Genomic DNA, 20730 nt, shown 5'->3' on the forward strand with positions numbered 1-20730 from the left:
CCATGTAATTTCTGGAAGTTACTTCCAAATTACATTTAAAATATGGCTAAAAAACAGACAATTTTCTAAGTTAATTTACCGAATCTAAATGTAGGGAAATATTTGTCTTTTTGGAGAAACCATATAGTCTTTTAGAAAATTGGACACATAGCATAAATATGGTTTTCTTCTTTGCTTTGGCGCTCTGAAAATTAGAATGTGGTTTTATGGACTGGGATAGTTTTTGTCAGCTCGGGATCCCGCCATGAGCCTTCTCTTCTCTTCTTGGCTTTGATAATAGATGCCAAATGTGAAGAGTTTAATAGAGTTTAGCATATCTGGCATATTTTGTTCTTTTCCTTATGTGTGCTTTGCCTTTTGTGGTTTTTCATTATTATCTTTGCTTTATGATGTTTGTTTTGATGACGAGTCATTGTGTGTGAAAAAACATTTTCAAGTGTTCTTTAAAGATTATTGGGAGCACTAGTAAACTTCAGCTTTATGTTTAGATTTTTCTAATTTAAATTATCTTTATTAATTTTATATGTAATTGTTGTGTGCCTTCATGCATCAGGTATAGAAGGTGTTGATGCACTGTGATTAACAACATAGATATGGTTCAGAGACGTGACTCTTAGGAGGGATTGCAAAAAAACAATTTTAACTTTAGTAAATATGTTAGTTCATTCTTTTCTTTGTTACTATAAAGAAACAAGACTTATTTGGCCTATTTCAGTTTTAGAGGCTGAAAGCCCCATTCATTTGTGTCCTTGGAGTAGCACTACAACTTGGTAGATGTCAGAAGGGCCTGTCTGTCTGTCTGTCTGTCCATCCATCCATCTATACATTCACACATATATTCATACACATGCATACATACATATTTGATATTTAGAAGAGGGTGTCATCCCCTGTAACTGGAGTTACAGGCAGTTGTGAGCCACCTGATGTAGGTGCTGGAAACTCAACTTGGTCCTTTGTAAGAGCAATATGTGCTCTTAACCACTAAGCCATTTCTCTGGTCCCCTAGACCTTATCTCTTAAAGATCCACTACATCTTTTTGTGTATGGTGTGCAGGTGCATGTGTGTTCAAATGTGAGTAGGTTCATAACTACAGTTAAACATGGATATGTCTTTGTATGGAAGCCAGAGGTTGACATCTGGTATTGATTACTCTCTAATTTATTTACTGAGGTGTAGGGAGTTTTAGGGGTTTTTTGTTTTGTTTTGTTTTGTTTTCCTGTTGCCAGTTACAGTCATCAAGGGCAGAGAGAAATATACCTGTTTTTTCTTCTTCTAACTAGCTTTCATCTAGATTTCTTCTGTTTTTATGTAGCTCAGGACTTTCTGCCTAGGGAATGGTACTTGCCTACAGTAAAGCTGTGTCTTCCTTTGTCAGTTAATAATCAAGATGATTCCCAGACATGTTCATAGGCCAATCTGATCTAGGCATTTCCTCAATCGAAGCTCTCCTTTTAGGTGATCTAGATTGTGATAAGGTAACATTTCAACCTATTATACATAGTTGTCCCTAAACATGGAGTTTGCCTAGATAGTCTAGCCATTTTGTCCCAGGGATCTCATCTCTGCCTCCCAAGCACTGGGCGTTTGGTGGGCCGTCATACCTGCTTGGTTTTTATGAGGGTGTATAGAGATATGAATTCTGATTCTCAGCCTTGTCCACTGAACTGACACCCCAACCCTGGTTCTACCACCTTTTTCCACTCTTTTTCTAAACCATAGCAGTAAAGACTGGGAGAAGACTTGCTAAGAGCAGAAGGGCTCCTTTCTTGGCCCAAGACAGAGAAGTCCTTTTAAGTGGGCTATAAGTATGGGTAAGGGTTTTTTTGTTGTTGTTCTAGTGGGGTTGAACCTTGTTAATGCTAGGTAAGTGTTCTGTTGTTGATCTATATCCCTAGCCTTTGAGATTTGGGGAAGAGTTACTAATAATAGCCTATAGCTACCATGAATTGATTATTGTTTACTGTCTATGAGTCACTTTCAAAGTCCTTAACATTCTAAACCTCATTTAATTGTCAGACCTATCATAGAAGATGAATTTGAGATGTATAAGGCTTAGGCAGCTTGCCAAACTTTCTTTATTTGATGTGTAATAGTGGTGGGAGTTAAGCTAGTGAGTTTTGCTTTGTGGCTTATTCCTTGCCTGTACATGGCCAGGAAAGAGATGGGGAACATAGGGTTCTCTCTCCTCTTTGGGCATATATGTAGGCATTTAGATAGGCTAGAAAACAGCTTGAAGTTATATATTCTTTTTCTTTTTTCTTTTTCTTTTTTTTTTTTTTTTGGTTTTTCGAGACAGGGTTTCTCTGTGTAGCCCTGGCTGTCCTGGAACTCACTTTGTAGACCAGGCTGTCCTGGAACTCAGAGATCCACCTGCCTCTGCCTCCCAAGTGCTGGGATTAAAGGCATGCGCCACCACGCCCAGCGAAGTTATATACTCTTATAAGGTTTAAAATATGTCTGGGGATGGTACTTATTATTGTAGAGTGTTGGCCAACTATGCTGGAAGCCTTTGGTTGGTCCCTAGCATTCTATAAAACAGGTACAATGGCCATGTCTTCATGATTAGTACTTGCATGGCTTGTCAAGTCGGGAGAAGCCAGAAGTTCAAGATCATCTTCCTTTATATAGCAGCTGGGGCTACATGTGTGTGAGAGAGAGAGAGAGAGAGAGAGAGAGAGAGAGAGAGTGAGAGAGAGAGAGAGAGAGTGAGTGAGAGAGAGAGCAAGAGCGTGCATTTGGTTTAGAAGTTGTTGTTCAGGTACACAAGGAATTTGCAGCAAGTTAAAGGTTGTTTGTGCTGCTTTGTGGCTGTAACTGTGTTCTCTTCATCTTTGGTGAAGGATTGCTTTTGAAGGATAGATCATTTTAGCTGAGTTGAAGGACAAATATAGAGTTTGTGTAGGTAGACACACATACATGGGGACTGAGAATTTGACAAAGATCCAAGAGTGCAAATTCATGATTGTGGGGAAAGCTTATGAAACACTGAAGTATAAAAAGTGTTTTTGTTGAAAATCAGGTAAGTAGAAAAATTTAAGAAGTGCCTAGATGATTCCAGATGTAAAGGCCTATTTCCAAATGAATGATAAGTGCATTCATGCTAGGTTCCTGCCAAAGAGCAGAAGCACAGGCTGAAAGTGTAACTAAGAGTTCTTGCCTAGCATGGATGGGAACACCCTAGATGTGCACTCTCAGTGCAGTGATAGAAACCAAGAGCACAGAGGATTTTTTCCTTTGTTCTTAAAACTAGTCATTCTAATATTTATCTTATATTTATATCTAACAAATCCTATTAATTATAACAAATTGTGATACAAAGGGTCTAAAATAACATCTCTAAAGGTAATGACTACTTCATACTCTTATTTCTAATGTTTCTTATAGATATTGGATTATGTTTTACCTAGCTTGAAGCTGTTTTTCCTTTCAAATTTAATGTTAAAAAAATCTTTCTCTTTCATGCCAAATTTTACTGTCAGTAAATTCACTGTGGTTGAATGATCAAAATTAATTTTTTTTGTCTAGTAATTCATTGATAGACATTTTAAGATGTTTGTATTTGGTTTATATGTATTATATTACATATATAATATATGTGTACACACACACACACATAACATTAAGCCGGGTGGTGGTGAGCACCTTTAATCCCAGCACTCAGGGCAGGCAGATCTCTGTGTTTGAGGCCCTCTGATCTACATAGTGAGTTCCAGGATAACCAAGGCAGTACAGAGAGAAAATGTGCTAGCTATAAAGTGTTCTTTTGTGTGGCTACATCACGGTTTGACTAGTCCCTCTAAAGTAGTTATTGCTGATGGACATTAGAATATTTTTAAGCTTGCAGTTTAAAGAAGGCTATTTAATTCCTTTGTATGCCTGACCAATTTTTTAAAATCCATCTTACTAAATGTAGTTTGTAGGTCAGGAGTAATCTTTTTACACTAAGTGGTTTCTTGACTGCTTACCTTTTACATAGTTTATCTAATTTAATGAGTCTACTATTAATTTCAGTATTTAATTCTGCAAATAGCAACTAATAGTATAGTTTTAATGTAATAAATGGTAGTATTTATTACATGGGAGACATTCTAGATTCTAGAGAATTCAAGTGAAAAAGATACTTCTCACTCCTTGCTGTAACAGGAGTTTACAGAGCTGAGTAGTCAGTAGTGTAGCATAGTGATGTGGAATCACTTTAAACTGTTCTAGTCCTTAGCTTGCAGAGAGCCATACAGATGGATTTGTTTATGTCATTTGTCTTTTCGTTTTTGTTTTTTTCTAAACAGGAAAATAGTTCTGCTTGCAGGATGGGCACTGTTCTTATTTCTTGCATACAAAGTTTCCAAAACAGACCGAGAATATCAAGAGTACAATCCTTATGAAGTACTAAATTTGGATCCTGTAAGTAGTATTCTTGTGTAATAATCATTAATTCAACAGTTCCTTAAACACCAAAGGTCTATGCTCTAAAACAAATTAGATATTTCCAAAAGAAGTCAGACTTCGTCTGTTACCCCACCCCCCTTTTTCATTTATTTGTGTCTGTGTTGTGTGTGTTCTTGGGTGTCATGAGTCCAGAAGAGGGGGTTGGGTCCCTTGGAGTTTACAGGTGGTTAGAAGCTGCCTAATGTGGGTGCTGGGAATGGAACTCAGGACCTCAAGGAGAGTAGTACATACAGTTTTTATGTACCAAGCCATTTCTTCAGCCCTGTCAGTAAATTAATTCTTTTATTAAAATAAGATCTCATTCATTATCATTTGAATATATTTGTTCTATTGTTGGTTGCTACTAGTAAGTATTAGTTTATAACTGGTAAAATGTAAAGACCTTGATGAGAAGTTACTATAGTTTTAAAACATTTTTGTTGATTGATGCATGAAATATCTTAAGTCTGTGTTGGGGGTTCCTGTAAGAAACTGTTATCATTATCATTGAAATTATATAATTCTTGATATGTTCTTTGGTGAGATTTTGGTTGATAAACCTCTACAGAATGAAGTGAGAACTGAAGTTAATGAAGAGAGAGAAGGAGGTCTGGAGAACAGCTTAGTAGCCAGATTGAATCTGATAATTCACTGTGGTCTTTTGGGGTGGGGGGGTAGGGGTAGGGTAGGGTGGGGGCTAGGGGTGGGGTGGGGTGGGTTTCGAGGCAGGGCTTCTCTGTATAGTCCTGACTGTCCTGGAACTCACTTTGTAGACCAGGCTGGCCTCGAACTCAGAAATCCGCCTGCCTCTGCCTCCCAAGTGCTGGGATTAAAGGCGTGCGCCACCACTGCCCGGCTCATTGTGGTTTTAAACATCTTATTTCTTCAATGGATTGCTTGATTTTATCTTGATATAATTCAGATTAAGGAGCATGCTCATTTTTGTAGGTTTCTGCTTTGTAGAAAAGTTTGCATATAGTCGGATTTCTGTTTATTACAAACACCTTTTTTTTTTTTAGATTTTATTTTATTTTTAATTGTGAATGTGTATGTGTTCAAGTGGGAATACAGAAGCCAGCAGAGGACATTGGATTCCTTGAAGCTGCCCACCCTTGGTGTTGGGAACTAGACTTGTGCATCCTTTTTAAGAGCAGTGTGAGCTTTTAACCACTGAGCTATATCTTCTTCCCAGTATCTCTCTTTTTTTTTTATAACTGTGATCATCATGGTTATTAAGAGTATAAAATAAAAAGATGTGGGGAAATAAAATGATCTAAAAATTATTGATAAAAAGTGAGATTGAGAAGCAAGGTCAGTTCATTTTTAAAAATATTTACTTAATTTTAAAATACTGGCAAGCAGATGAAATGAGATATTGCTTAGATTGTAAAGGAGGCTAATCTTTGGTTTGTTGGTTTTTGAACTGCACTTAGTTTGTTTATTCTTGATTATCTTTGTATACGTAAAACCAGTGTACTTCTACTTAAATGTGGAGTTCTCCGGCTTCACCGCCATTATCATCAGTGACTAGTATATTCCATGCCATATAGTTAAGTGCTTGATAAAAATAAATATAATGAACAAAAGAAGTATATACGAGATGAAATTTGAGAGACAAAATGTATAGGAAAGCTGTTAGCTTCTTTTGTCAGAATATTAAATGGTTCATGGTTTAAGATAAAATTTGTATCCTTCCTTATTGCATTGTGCTCTTATGTATTAACAAAGCTTTTCTTTTAGGGAGCAACAGTGGCAGAAATTAAGAAACAGTATCGCTTGTTGTCACTTAAATATCATCCAGATAAAGGAGGTGATGAAGTCATGTTCATGAGGATAGCAAAAGCATATGCAGCGTGAGTACCACAGGCCTGCTGCACTCTAGAAAGGAAATGTAAAGACACATTTCTGTTTTAAGAAAGTAGTAAGTAAAATGAGTGACATACTTTTATTACATGTTAACCAGGTATATTTGAACCTGACATTGATGGTCCTACTCAGCAGCCTCAAAGTGGTAGTTAATTAACCCTGAAGTAACTCGAACTGGCACTGAAGAGACACCATGACCAAACATGGTTCACATAATCAATTCTAGGCAGGGACATGTAGTAATTCCCTTCCTCAAAGGAAAAAGAAAACTAACACCACAGTAGTTAGATGACTCTCATTTCCCACATACAGTTATCTATCTCTTTAACTAGTAGGTAACACAGTAAACGTCCTTTTGAACATTTTATACAGTGGTTTCCAAATTTTTGGCATTCACATCACTTACACAGCTTGCTGTTACATCTTTATTTACTTTGTAAAAAAATTAGTTCACAAACTATACAACACTTAAGTCCTCCCTCCCTCATATATTATCTTCAACATGTATTACTATGAAGTATCCAGGTAACTCTTCTCTTAGAATCAATACCCAAGGAACAGTTTTAATTTTCCTATTTCCTAGAAGGTATGCATGGCTATGTTACTCATGCTGGGTCTTAGCGTTGAATCCAACTACAGCACTCAGGAGGCTTAAATTCATGGCCAGCCTGATCTACAAAGTGGAACCTATCATATTAATTGTTTTTAAGGGGAAGGGCTCATGTTTGGAGAGAGAGCTCAGAAATTAAGGGCAGTTGCAGGTCTTCCAGAGGACTCAAGTTCAGTTCCTAGCACTTCTCAGGGAGATCACAGCTGCCTATAACTCCAGCTCCTGGGGATCTAATACCCCTTTCTGGTTTCTGTAGATATGCACATAGCGCACACATGCACATACAGAAATACCATAAACAAACAAAAACTTCTAAGTCAGACATGGTTGTGTCTATCTTTAATCTTAGAAGGCAGAGGCAGGAAGATATTTGAGTTTGAGGACATACTGATATACATGTTGAGTTCCTGGGCAGCCAGGGCTACATAGTGAGATCCTGTGTTTGAGAAAAGAAAGAAAAAAGCTTATAAATGTGCAAATATCTGTGCATATTTTTGTGAATAATATAGCTGTCCCCCATCCCCAGCTTTGTGTACACTTGGCAGGCACTCTGTTGAGCTATACTCTTAGCCCATGAGCTTTCTTAACAATAACAATGTATCTTATCTATGTCTACATCTAGGTCAACAAGAAAATAATAATAATAATGTACCACATTTTTATTATCCATTCTTCTTTTGATGGCAGTCTAAGCTCATTCTATATCCTTGTTATTGTGAAGAAAAAAATTCTTATAACTGGTAAACATGACTACAAGTATCTGTGTGGTATTAGAATGTAGAGCCTTCCAGGAGTGCTAGTTTCTAGTTTTAGATTTTTGAGAAGCCTCCATCCTGATTTCGATAGTGGCTGCATTAGTTTATATCCTAGTGGTGGTTGGATTTCCTCTCTGCTTCTGTTCTTTGTTTTTCTGATATGCATTCTGAAAAGGGTAAGATGAAATCCCAAATGTTTTATTCATTTTTTATTTTTGGAGACAAAGTCTTACTAAGAAGCCCTAGAGCCTGGAACTTTCAGATTGTCTGCCTTTGCCTCTGAGTTCTGGGATTAAAGGTATGCACCATTGTGTCTGACTAGAGATGTTGAACACTTTAAAAGAAAAAAAATCTTAATTGGCTATTGCATTTTTTCCTTTTTTTCTTTCTTAGTCTGGTGGGCAGAGAAGGAGCAACAAAAACCCCAAGTGTTAGGGTATAGGATTGGTAGAAGGTGAAATATAAACTCTTTCTATTGCAGTGTGTGTGTGTGTGGGAACCTATCTTTTTTCTTTCCTCCCAGTTAGCTTTCATCCTGCTCTCTTCCTCTCTTCAAATCTGATATAGTTGTAGTGGGAAAGACCAAATGGTATGGAGGACAAAGGGGACATATCTTACCCTGTTCTCTATATAGTCTAGAAGTTAACTTCTTGTGTGGAGTGTAGTTGGTAAAGATTTTTCTCTCATTCTGTAAACTCTGTCCATCAGTCAGTAGTTTCTTTCGCTGTACAGAAGCCCTTCTGGTTTCATTTGATCGCATTTGAGATTACATTTGTTAGTTCCGTGGCCTGTTTCCTATTCGTGGAAGTTCTGTTCAGAAGTCTGTTGCCTGCACCTGCTGTACTGAAGTGTTGTCCTTGTCCTTTCAGCATAGTCAGCATTTCTGATTTTTAAATAAGATCTTTGATTCAGGGGTTTGTTTGCTTGTTTGTTTATTTTGGTGCAGACTGTGAGACGTGGATCTAATCTCATTCTTCAGGAAGAGATCCTCTTTTGCTAGCACCATTTGTTGAAAAGAATTCTCCCCCCTAGTGTATGTCTTTGACATTTTTATTAAAACTGAGGTGTTCAGAACTCTGGGTTCAAATCTATTTTCTGTTCTGTACATGTCAGTTTTTGTACCATACTATCTTTATCACCATGATTAACAATATTATTAGTGTGCTCATTGGAGAAATTTTACAAATAGGCTGTAGAGAAATAAATAAAAGCCACTTAAAAACATTTCTTACATTCTTAGAAAATGTAGTAAGTAGCCTTTGAAATTCATCTGACTTCACTGGTTAAATTGAGGTAATCAAGAATTTGTATCAAAGTCTATGAATTAGTAGCATATTCTGACAGTAGGGCACGCACACACACACACACACACACACACACACACACACACACACACATACACACACCTTCTTTGACTTCAAAGCGATTTTGTTTTTGATTCTTTGATTTATTGATCCCTTTTGGGGAGGGTATATATCATATCTATGTGGTGTGGTGTGTGTGTTACACAGGTGGGAGTGAATGCATGTTGAGGCAGGTTGGTGTGGGGTGTTTCCCTAGATCACACTCCATCTTATTGATTGAGAAAGCCTCACTCACTTAAATCACACAGCAGCTAGCCAGTTTGCTCCAGGCATATCCTGTTTTTGCCACTTTAGTGATGGGTTAGTGGGCTACCATACCTTTGTCAGATTTATATGGGTACTGTGGAGTCTAAACTCCAGGCTTCATTCCTACATAGCAAGCCCTTCGTGAGTGAGCCAAAACCTCAGCCTTGCTGCAGATGGGGAGAGTTTGGACACTGAACAGTTAAGTGCTTAGCACTCTTCCAAAGAACCTAAGAGCTCAGTTCCTAGCACCCAGTTTGGGTAGCTCACAACCTCCTGTAACAGTAACTCCACTTCCAGGGTCTTTCAGAGTCTTTGTGGGTACTTGTGTGTGGGTGTACATATGCACACACACACACACACACACACACACACACACACTCACAATGAAATAAAATAAATCTAAAACAATCAATTGGTTAATACAATTATTGCATTTGAATATTTATTTTTGGGGGTATGGCTTTCTAATTTTTATACTTTTTTTCTTCATGCTAGTTTAACAGATGAAGAGTCTCGGAAAAATTGGGAAGAATTTGGAAATCCAGATGGGCCTCAAGGTGTGGTGAATATAAAAGTGTTATATATTATGAAAATATTAACTATAGAGTCAGAGGAATATTGATTTTTCTCAGTTTGTGGGTATGAAAATTACAACCATGGATTAGATGAATAAATCAAACCTTTCCTGTTTAAAGAGATTTTAAAAATATTTTGTATTTGTATAAGTATTCTGCTTGTATTTATGTTTGTGCACCACATGTGTTACTGGTGCCCATAGAGATCAGAAAGGGTGGGGGTGGGTTTCAGATTTCCTATAACTGGAGTTGTGGACTTTTGTGAGCCATCTTGTAGGACTAGAAACTGAATATGGGTCCTAAAAGAGCAACAAGCCCTCCTTTTTCTTTTTATCAAATTTATTTTATTTATGTGTTTTGCTTATGTGTATATAATAAGGTTAGAAAAGGATATTGGATCCCATGGATAGTTGTGAGCCCTAGAAACTGACTCAGGTTCTCTACAAGAGCAACAAGTACTCTGACCCAGTGAGCTAGCTGAGACTGGAGAGATGGCTCTTATGTTAAAGTGGAGGCTCACAACCAAAAAGGCAGCAAACCTATTCACAGATACAAACACAAGCATGTAGTTTAAAAATAATTTTAAAAAAAATCTAAGAAAAATCTGTTTTCCTTTTGTTTGAGTGCTGGGGAGCTGGCTCAGTGAGAAAAAAAGGCTGGATTTCAGATCCCTGGCACCTACCTAAAATTTTTGTACCTACTCATAATCCCAGCATTCAGCAGACACAGGTGATCCCTTGGGCGAGCTGGCTACTTAGATTCTGCAAATTATTTAGACCTAGGTATCTAAGAGCTTTTGAGGAAGACAACAGATGTTGACCTTTTTCTCCATAGACATAGCATTTGCATGTAAGCATATTCCTTCACACATGAACATGCATATACACATATGTGTACATACCATGAGACATGTAAGAAGTTTTTTCTTTACTAAGTTCTTGCATCTTCATGTTTATATGTATTCAAGCTATGAAAGAATTTGTGTTTTCTAGGAAAAAGAAACTGAGAAAAGTTTTCCATTGAGAACTATGAATTTTCATATGCACACTATTTTGTAACATACATGCATGCATGCATACATACATACATACATTACATACACACATAGATAAATTTATTTATTTTGAGACATGCCTACAGTGATCTTGAACTTGCAGTGATCCTCATGCCTCAGTCTCTCAAAAGTTTGAGACGCCTGGGTGCATTTTATTAAGTTTGTATAATAGAGATACATGTAACGGAGTCTTAAAGGTTTTGGGGGGAAATGGGAGGGAACATAAGTTTGAGATACAGGTAAATAAAGTTAGTTTATTTCAAAGTCTTTTGAAATAATGGTTTATTTTTATTTCAGCTACAAGCTTTGGAATTGCTTTGCCAGCTTGGATAGTTGACCAGAAAAATTCAATTCTGGTAAGTGCATTTAAATCAAGCCTATTCTAATGTGTTTGTATACTTGTGCTATATGCTGTTTATAGGGTGTAATATAATGAAAGCTCGCACAAACAAAATCTGGCATGCAGTTCACATTTTTACTGTGTTTTGAAAGGTAATTTTTAGCAAAAGAAAAAGAATTGGTTCCATTATTATACTGCTGGCTTAGAACAATGTATTCTAAGGATAAGCTTGAAACCTTCAAGGTTTACTAACTTATTTTGAAAGTATTTTTGGATAGTGTCTTACTTTTGGCTTGAGAACTACTAGATTTATATAATTATGCATTTATCTAAAGTGAATTCATAATTTCACTTACTTTTTTCACCTTTACTCATGCCAAGATATTTTATGCTAAATTAAAGATCTGTTCCATACTAGGAGGAGCATTGGGACATTGGGCAGATTTGCTACATCAGTGATAGTTACTATAAATCAGGATTTGTCTTAATATATTGTTTAAAAATTGACGATTTTCTACTTGTGGTTTCATGAAAGTAGTTATTTAGGAGTTGTTTTATTTTAATATAATTTTCCTTATTACTCTTAAATGTATTTTCCCCCTATGTTTATGTCTGTGTGTGGGTGTTCCCATGCTACAACCTAAGTGTGGAGGTCGGAGAATAACTTGCTGGAGTTGGTTATTTCCTATCATATGGGTCTGGGGATGGAACTCAGGTTGTTAGGTTTGGTGACAGGTGCCTTTAGCTACTAAGCTATTTTGCTGATCTGAGGAGTGTTTTTTTTTTTAAATCTTCAAAGTAGACTATATACAGTTTAGCTCTAATACGTTTTGAAAATTGCTATTTTGTGACATTAAAATTGATAATCTTCAGAGCTCTGTGCTTGCTGCTTTAACTGCATCTGCCATGCTTAGGGTTACTGTGGGAATAATAGAAAAGAGAAAGATAGTTGACAGATTTCAGATGAAGCTGTAGATGGAAATTCAATAGTTCAATAGTTACTATCAAATACAAATAATAAAATGGCACATTTGTAGTTAGGCACAGGAGGTAGTTTGTAAGGGCTTACAGTTTATTTCCTAGCACTATTTTTGCAAGATTTGAATAGAGAAGAAAGTGCTTGACTGGAAGGGAAACAAAATTTATAAAAGTTCTGCAGTTATCTATATTATATCTGTAAATAGTAAATTAAACTATGATTTGTTATAGCAGATAAAAACGAGTTTGAATGTAGTAACTCTGTTGTTTGTGTGACATAGGACAAGCTCTGTTTATACTTCAGCTATGCTGTCTGCAGAATTAAAGGAAAAAAATGGCACCTCCATTATATAGAACCAAATAACAGAGTGCTTTTAATAGTGGGTCTTCTTTGTAAGTCTGAACATTGTTATAATTTACCTGACCAAGGCATAGCTGTTTTCTCTTGAATTCTAGGTTTTACTTGTGTATGGATTGGCTTTTATGGTTATTCTTCCTGTTGTGGTGGTAAGTTTTACCTCTTTTTACTATTTTTTTTGGTAGTTGCTTGATAAGATTTTGATTATTAGAATTTAGTCCATTCAACTTCATGTTTTAAAAGGTACAATTATTGCTTGAGACAGGGTCTTTCCACTTAACTCTGGCTGCACTGGGACTTGATAGGTAGTCCAGGTTGGCCTCCAGATCTGCCTACCTCTGCTTCCTGATTGCTGATATTAAAGGTACTACCACACCCAGCCTATTTTTATTTTTTTATTTTTATGTATGTATCTATGTTTGTGTATAGAGTATCTGCAAATGAGAGTAGGTGTCTGAGGAGTTGAGAAGAGAGTGTTTGAGTACCCGGAGCTAGAGTGATTGTGGGTTAGTTGCTATGGTTGCTGGGAACAGACTGTGGCTTCTCTAGAAGAGTAGAACATGGTCTTAACCACTAAGGCATATCCCCAGACCCTAGTAACCTCTAACTGTGTAGTAATTTAGTTGCAGAGCTACTAAAAAGTTTATGACTACATAGTTTATTTCTTTTGTGCCTTGTGTTCTTTTTGATCCTGGAGTTTGTGTGGGTCCATGAGTCCTGTTATGCATCTGTCTTGACCTCTTTCTTCATAGGATTGTTGTGTAAGATCCAATCTCATAAGAAAATAATCGTGTCAGCTATAAAATGGCTCCTAAATGTATTAAATATTTATTAGAAAATTCTGTGTTAGAAGCTACTTTGTTTGCTTATAGCAATGGGTGGTTTTATTACTGTTTTATATTGTAAACAATTTCTAAATTGTTTCTGCCTAAAACCTAAAGTATTTTAATCATGCCTGATGATTTGTGTTGGTGTTTGGGTTTCTGACAATTTAAGTATTTGTTAACTAAATTATTTGAAATATAGACCAAGCTCAAACACTTTGCTCTTGATAAATTTTTGGAAAATTCACACACACACACACACACACACTGCACTGCATCAGGCTTGACGTTTATCATTTTTCATGCTTTATATCTTGTCTGATTCTATTTGTGTTTAGGGCTCTTGGTGGTATCGGTCAATACGATATAGTGGAGACCAGATTCTAATACGTACAACACAGATTTATACATACTTTGTTTATAAAACTCGAAATATGGATATGAAACGTAAGTAAACTTAAGTAACTGCTGTTCGTTGCATTGCTTTCCGAGTCATTTATATGTTGCTATATATTTTTTAAACTCTATAGTAGATTCAGTTTTATAGTTTATCAGATTGAACCAGAAACCAGGAGGACCATTGCTGACTGGCTCCCTCTCAAGCCTCACATTCAGTGACTTAGGCCCCCTGCCTAGGAATGGTACCTCTTCCACCAGCAGTTAAGAAAATGCCCTCACAGTCATGCCCACAGGCGAAGCTGATGTAGATATTTCCTCAGTTAAGGTTCCCTCTTGTCAGGTGACTAGTTTATGTGACTGATGAGAGTGTATAAAATTACCAAGTTTCTGCATAGCAAAGGCAACAATTAAATGAGTAAAAAAGTGGAGAAAGTGTTTGGTAACTATAGAGCTGAGAGAGGATCCATGTCTAGAACACATAAAGAGTTAGAGAGTCTTGTGTAATTGTATACACCTGTAATCCTAGTACTCGAAGAGGCAGGGGTATTAGGATTGTCACAAGTTTGATGCCAGCCTGGTCTACATAGTGAGTTACAGCCTGGCCTAGGAGTCAGTGTCTCAAAAGGAAGAAGTCTATCTAATTCTAGTAAGACTTGCTGTTTTACAAATGCTGGCAAGGATGCAGTTGTTGGTGAGAATGTACGTTAGTCCAACAGCTATAGAAGTCAGCATACGATAAGCTATACTACTTCTGGGAATGTACCTAAAGGTCTCAGGTACCTCCACATACATGCTTACTGTGGTGTTGTTTACAATGGCCAAGTTACAGAACAAGTGTAGGTGTCTGTCAACTGATAAATGGACAAGGAAGATGTGGTGTATAAGAATGAACTTAGGACAGTTGCAAGAAAGTTGATGAAACAGGAGATAACTATATTGTGTAAAATAAATGAGATTCAAAACAGTATTGTAGGAAATCAGCATCTCAGAAACCCAAAGAGCAAGGTCTCAGCACAAAGACAGAGAACAGGGGATAGAGACAAAGACAAGAGATGGGGATGAAGATGAGGAGGTAGGGGAGGGGCTTTTGTTCCTGAGGGGCAGAGGACTGCCTTGGGATAGAGAGGAGACTGATGTGCTCCATAGGCAGATGGCAGTTTCTGAAGGTACAAGGGGAAACCCCGTGTAAGGATGAGCTGTTGAGTTTTAGTTGGGCATGTTAATTAATCAAAAGGGGGCTTTTGATTGCTGGACTTTAAATCTTTGATAGCCGGACCTTTGTAATCAGCCTCAGGAGGAATAAGTGGCCAAATAAGGGAATAGGCCTTGGTGGTTAGCTTTAGGAATGTAATCTAAATGTTTTTTAGAAAGGCAGAGGGACTTAGGGAGAAGGGCAAGGCCTACCAGAGCTATGTTTACAAGCTGGCTAGTGTCCCTTCAAATATTACATGATTTCTTTCAAGTATATACTAGATTTTTATGTGTACACATAAAATCCTAAATATGCATATATAAATCTACCCATACATACACACACACACACACACACACACACACACACACACACACAAATTCACAGACACATACATATGGCATGAAAGTTAAAGCAAGACTATCTGGGAAAAGAAAGAATACTAGCTGAAAAGGGAGGGACAGATACGGTCCAAATCTAGGATATAATTGAGTACGAATGTGAAATCCTTCACTGTGTATAGTAAATAGACTGTAGAAAAGAATGAATATCACTTTCTGTTATGTTGGACTAGTATAGGAACTAGTACTACTATAGAAACTTAGTTCCTTACAAGAACATTTCATGGTCTTTGTTTTCCCCTGGGATACTACTGACTTAAGAGAATGGTAACTAGTCTCATGTCATTCTGTCACAAAGCACTTTTCAGCTGGTGGATTTATTTATACATCCTTCATCTGTCTTTGGAACAGTTCTTTTCTTTTCTTCTTTTTTTTTGACCCACATGAAAATATTTGAGCCCTGTGTAGTGGTATACACCTTTAACCCCAGTACTTGGGAGACTGGGGCGGGCAGATCTTGGTGAGTTTCAGGCCAGCCTGGACTACATACCAAGTTCCAGGCCAAAGTTACGTGGTGAGACTATCTCCCCCTCCAAAAAAAAAAAAATTTCCAGTAGTACATACATTTGCTATGCCTGCTAGTTTTGGGGCACAGCTGAAGAAACTAAAAGTACAAGGAGAAATGTGAAGACTATTGCCTAGGTCATTTAGCCAGGAAGTGACAGACCTATAGTCTTCGCTTTTCAGCACTGCTGCAGTCCCACTTTCCTTTTGTTATGTAGATATGTTCTGCTGTGTTAAAGGTAAGACTGGTGCTTAAAATGAGATTGGCGATCACAGTGCTGGCCCTTAAAGAGCTTTTTAGGATAATACTGTGGCAATGAAATCATGTGTGCCAAGGTTCCAGAATTTTCATTTACTCGACAGTCTGAAAAGTCATGGAATAAGGAGAATCTCTCACTCTTGGTAATACTTAAACTGGAGGTCACTCTCTGACATGCAACACTCTAACATCACATGACACACTAGTGCTCTCCAGCAGGCTTTTCTGGAACACATGCTTAGTTTAGAAGCATGCCATTTTAATGACCGGTTGCTTTTGTGTCCTTAGTTTGATGAACACTTGTGTGTATTTTTAAAAGTAAAGGTTTTTTTGTTGGGTTTTTGTTGTTGTTGTTGTTTTTAGTGGGACATGTTAATTTACTTAGATGATTTTCAGCATTTTGCATGATTAGGAAGAAAAATCAATAAACAAATCACTATTTACCATTATATTGGTTTTGTTCCCATAGGTCTCATCATGGTTTTAGCTGGAGCTTCTGAATTTGACCCTCAGTATAATAAAGATTCCACAAGCAGGCCAACAGATAATATTTTAATACCACAGGTTAGGCTCATCTTACAAATTCCTCAATGAGCAATAAAGTTCAAAAGTGAATGATTCATGTTATGTTTCTGAATAATTCTTTTATTTGTCTTAGCTAATCAGGGAAATTGGCAGCATAAATTTAAAGAAGAATGAACCTCCACTCACCTGTCCATACAGCCTGAAGGCCAGAGTTCTTTTACTGTCTCATCTTGCTAGAATGAAAATTCCTGAGACACTGGAAGAAGGTATTTGTGACTAACATTTGAAGGGTTTTAAGGGACCGAAGCAACAGATATAAGTGGTCCTGGTGACCCAACATTTAGATGCTGGTCTTTTTTTTTTTTTTCAATCAAATAGTTGTTTATATTTCTTTTTAAAAAAAACTATATGGTATATAATTACTTTGCAAATAGTTGAAATTCTGCATTAGATGCTTTGGCAAATACAAAATACGTTATTTGAAGATGAGAGTATTTTGTATGAAATGTTTAATAGTTGCAGGTTAGCAGAAGCGTTTGCAGTGGCTTTGCTTTCTGAGACAGGGTCCGCAATAGTCTGTCTGCTATCCTTGGTCTTTCTCAGCTCCTCTGGACTAAGAATGTAGATGTGGAGCATCATGTTTGACTCCTACTGTTTCTTAAAAAAAGAACCTGAAAGCCTTCTAGAGGGACAAAAGTATATTTTACAGCAAATATCTGACCCTCTTAATCCAACATGATTCCCCCCATTTCTCAGTAGTAGCTACAGAGATATGGGTTTGTGATTGAAGTTATCTACTTTTACTCTTTAAAACAAAGGCCTTGGCTTGAGATGGAAGTATTTCCAGAGAGACCATCGATGAATGTCATCTCCTTTTCAGTTGGAACTTAGAAACTTGTCATCCTAAAAACAAATGTTCTTTTTGAATGAAATCTTCCTACTGCATCACTGTTGAACTAGTGACGTAATCTAGGACTTGTGAAAATAAGGCCATCCAGTGCTTAGTGCTTGGTGCTAGAAAGGGTGCTTAGGGTGGGAGGAAGGGACAGTTTTAGGCATCATCATTGGAATTACTTTGAAATACATTAGTAGTTTTGTTACTGATATTCTGTGTACATATATAGGCATTTTTACTAGTCATTTCTTACACATAGGTGGCTTGCTTTTTAGGTAGAATACAAAATTTAATGGATTTCATTTTGAAAGATAGTTTTATCTATCTGGGTATTCTTTTCTGCATGTATATACTGGTACCAGAAAAGCCTGAAGAGGGCATTGTGTCCCCTTGGAACTGCAGTTACAAGTTGTGAACCACTGTGTGGGTGTTGGAAGTTGAACTCAAGTCATCTAGAAGAGTAGCCAGTGCTCATAACTCTTGAGACATCTCTCCAGCCCCCTCAAATGGAAAATTAAAACACATTTATTTTTCTGTATTGCTGATACTTGGACTCAGGACCTAATATGCTATGCAAATCTCTACTGCCTAGCTATGTTTCCAGGCTGTTAGATTTTTTTAAATATATTTTTTATTTTAATGTGTATGAGCATTTTGCTTACAATATGTGTTTAGTGCCTGAGGAGGCCACCTGGTACTATAGTACTGTTGTCAGCCACCATGTTGGTGCTAGGACTTGAATCTAGGTCCTCTGGAAGAGCAGTCAGTGCTCTTACCCACTGAGTTATCTTTGCCAGCCCATTGTTTTTGTTTATATTTGTTTCTGGAAATTGGACTCAGGTTGTCAGACTTGCATCACAAGCTGAGCACAAGCTAAGCACAAGAAGTGCTTAGCTATCCCCCTTAATTAACTTCTTTCCTTCCCTTTCTGTATTTATTGATTTTTATTCTCATCACAGTTATAGGAATGTAGCGGAGCAGCACAGATAGAACATTCTCAAAGACAGCAAGATTGGAATTGAATTTATGATTAGGACTGTTATAAAGAAAAAACAGGATGTATAATAAATAGTACCCCATTATGTTAGAATTTTGGCTTTGCCAAATCTTATGCTAGTGATGGCTTTCTGTCTTTTGTTTGCAGTAATGTTGAGAAATATTCTCTTAAACATTAAGATTCTGAGACTGGGTAAAATATATAAGGGCCTGCACATTTTGTGTTAGCCTTGGGCTTCAAGTGGGAAAGATATTTTGACTATAAGATTAGAATAGTTTATTTCAGTTTCTTTTGTTTTGTTTTTTTCAGATCAACAGTTCATGCTGAAAAAATGTCCTGCTCTGCTTCAAGAAATGGTTAATGTAATCTGCCAGCTAATAATAATGGCCCGGAGCCGTGAAGGTGAGGAGGAAATGTAACTATACTTTGTCCTGAAATCATTTGCTTACAATACTTCACAGTGTAAAGATTTATGAGTGTTTAATTACAACTTTGTATCCCAGATCAGTCAGGCTCTCAGATTTGCTTATGGTCTCATTCTTTTCATTGCTTTATTTTTAGTGCATCTTCCTCCTCTGAATACTTTTGAGTTATTTTTGTATTTTCACAGTGAGTTTAAAATAATTCTTTAATTGGCATATTTTTTGTTTGTTTTGTTTTTTTGTGTGAAAAGAAAAGGAATTTTTGGTCATTAATGGAAAGGGAGGGGCTAAAAAATGGAGACTTTAAAATTTGTTGTTGTGGGTGATTTTAATTCTTGGCAGTGTTACAGTACCTTTGGAATGTTGCAACATCTACTTGTTGGTGTTAACGCTAGAGGTTTTAGCAAGGCGTGACTTAAACCTGTAACTTCAGCACTGCTTAGGCCGAGGTAGGAGTCCTGGTTGAAGCCAGTCTGGACTTCACACAACAATTTCATTGTTTTAAAAAGTAAACGTAAAAATACATCTAAAACTACAAAATCTTTCTTACTCTTCTATTTTTTGAGGTAGGCTCTTGCAGTGTAGCCAAATCTGGCTCTGCACTCCATCTTTCTGCCTCAGCTTCTTAAGCAATAGGTTTCCGCTGTGGCTCCACCATGCCTGGCTCAGAACATTTTGGTGATTTGTGTGTTTGTGGCTGCATCTTACTACATCATCCAGGCTGGTCTTAAAAGCACTGTCCTCTTGCCTCAGCAACCTGAGTGCTAGGATTGCTATCCAAGGGCTGAGATTATAGGTGCCCTCCAAATTAAGTCATGTTATATTGTTAGTGCCTGATACTTTATGATTATTGGAGTTGATATAGAGGTCTTTGTTAAATTAGTAGTTGTTGCTGGGTAATACACATTTGACCAATTTTATGTATTTTTAGCATTTTTTTCAGTAGCTTTTAAAGGAAAATCAATATCTGGATCTTGAATTTTAGGTGTTAAATGTTAGTGTGATTTTATTCCTTGCAATGAAAGTATAAAAAATACAGCTCTTTTGTTTCTTTTTTCCCTATTCTTTCTAAGAAAGGGAGTTTCGTGCTCCAACTTTGGCATCCTTAGAAAACTGTATGAAGCTTTCCCAGATGGCTGTTCAGGGGCTCCAGCAGTTTAAGTCTCCCCTTCTGCAGCTCCCTCATATTGAAGAGGACAATCTTAGGAGAGTTTCGAATCATAAAAAGGTTTGTGGACTGCTTTCTACTCAGAGTTTAGCAACTTGTATCACAAGGGAATGTGAGGAAAAAAGTTTTCTAGACTTTGTTGTGTGGGTTTCTTAGACTTAGAATATCTTTTTTGTTCGTATTTCTTGATTAGGTGGTTTTATAGTATTTTACTACTATAGGATTACTGTTTTGCGTTGAGTAAATTTTAGTACTTTGTTATTTTTGCATTGCAAAGATTTATATATCAAGTAATAATACACCATATACTTTTCATTTCATTTTTGACTTAAAGTTGGGCAGTTGTTATAGTTGAGTATGAACCAAAACAAACAAACAAAAAAATGAAGCATTCACAAAAATACAGTTGGACTAACGCTGAAGCTCTGCAGTAGAGTGCTTGCGTGCGTGGTCTGCGTGGGTTCAGCATGCCCTGGGTTCAGTACCACCTAGTTACAGGGTGTGGGAGGATACATTGATGAAGAAAACTGCTTTTTTAGAAACTTTAATAAACACTTGAATATCTCGGA

At 37.0% G+C, this 20730-nt stretch overlaps 1 protein-coding gene across 5 annotated transcripts in view; it reads left to right on the plus strand.

Annotated features, from left to right (window-relative positions):
* Sec63 (SEC63-like (S. cerevisiae)) overlaps positions 1-20730 on the plus strand; it is a 71019-nt gene that overhangs the window by 23514 nt on the left and 26775 nt on the right. For 4 of the 5 annotated variants that reach the window (NM_153055.3, NM_001359283.1, NM_001359284.1 and 1 more), the window contains 10 exons: positions 4291-4405; positions 6170-6282; positions 9766-9827; positions 11197-11255; positions 12674-12724; positions 13738-13846; positions 16624-16718; positions 16813-16945; positions 18881-18973; positions 20067-20221. In NM_153055.3, the coding sequence (NP_694695.3) occupies positions 4291-4405; positions 6170-6282; positions 9766-9827; positions 11197-11255; positions 12674-12724; positions 13738-13846; positions 16624-16718; positions 16813-16945; positions 18881-18973; positions 20067-20221 (985 nt within the window). The remainder of the gene's footprint in view (positions 1-4290; positions 4406-6169; positions 6283-9765; positions 9828-11196; positions 11256-12673; positions 12725-13737; positions 13847-16623; positions 16719-16812; positions 16946-18880; positions 18974-20066; positions 20222-20730) is intronic. The other variant, NM_001359286.1, reaches the window with a different exon arrangement.

This window comes from Mus musculus, chromosome 10 (assembly GCF_000001635.26).
Source record: "Mus musculus strain C57BL/6J chromosome 10, GRCm38.p6 C57BL/6J".
In the NCBI taxonomy this organism is placed as follows: domain Eukaryota; kingdom Metazoa; phylum Chordata; class Mammalia; order Rodentia; family Muridae; genus Mus; species Mus musculus.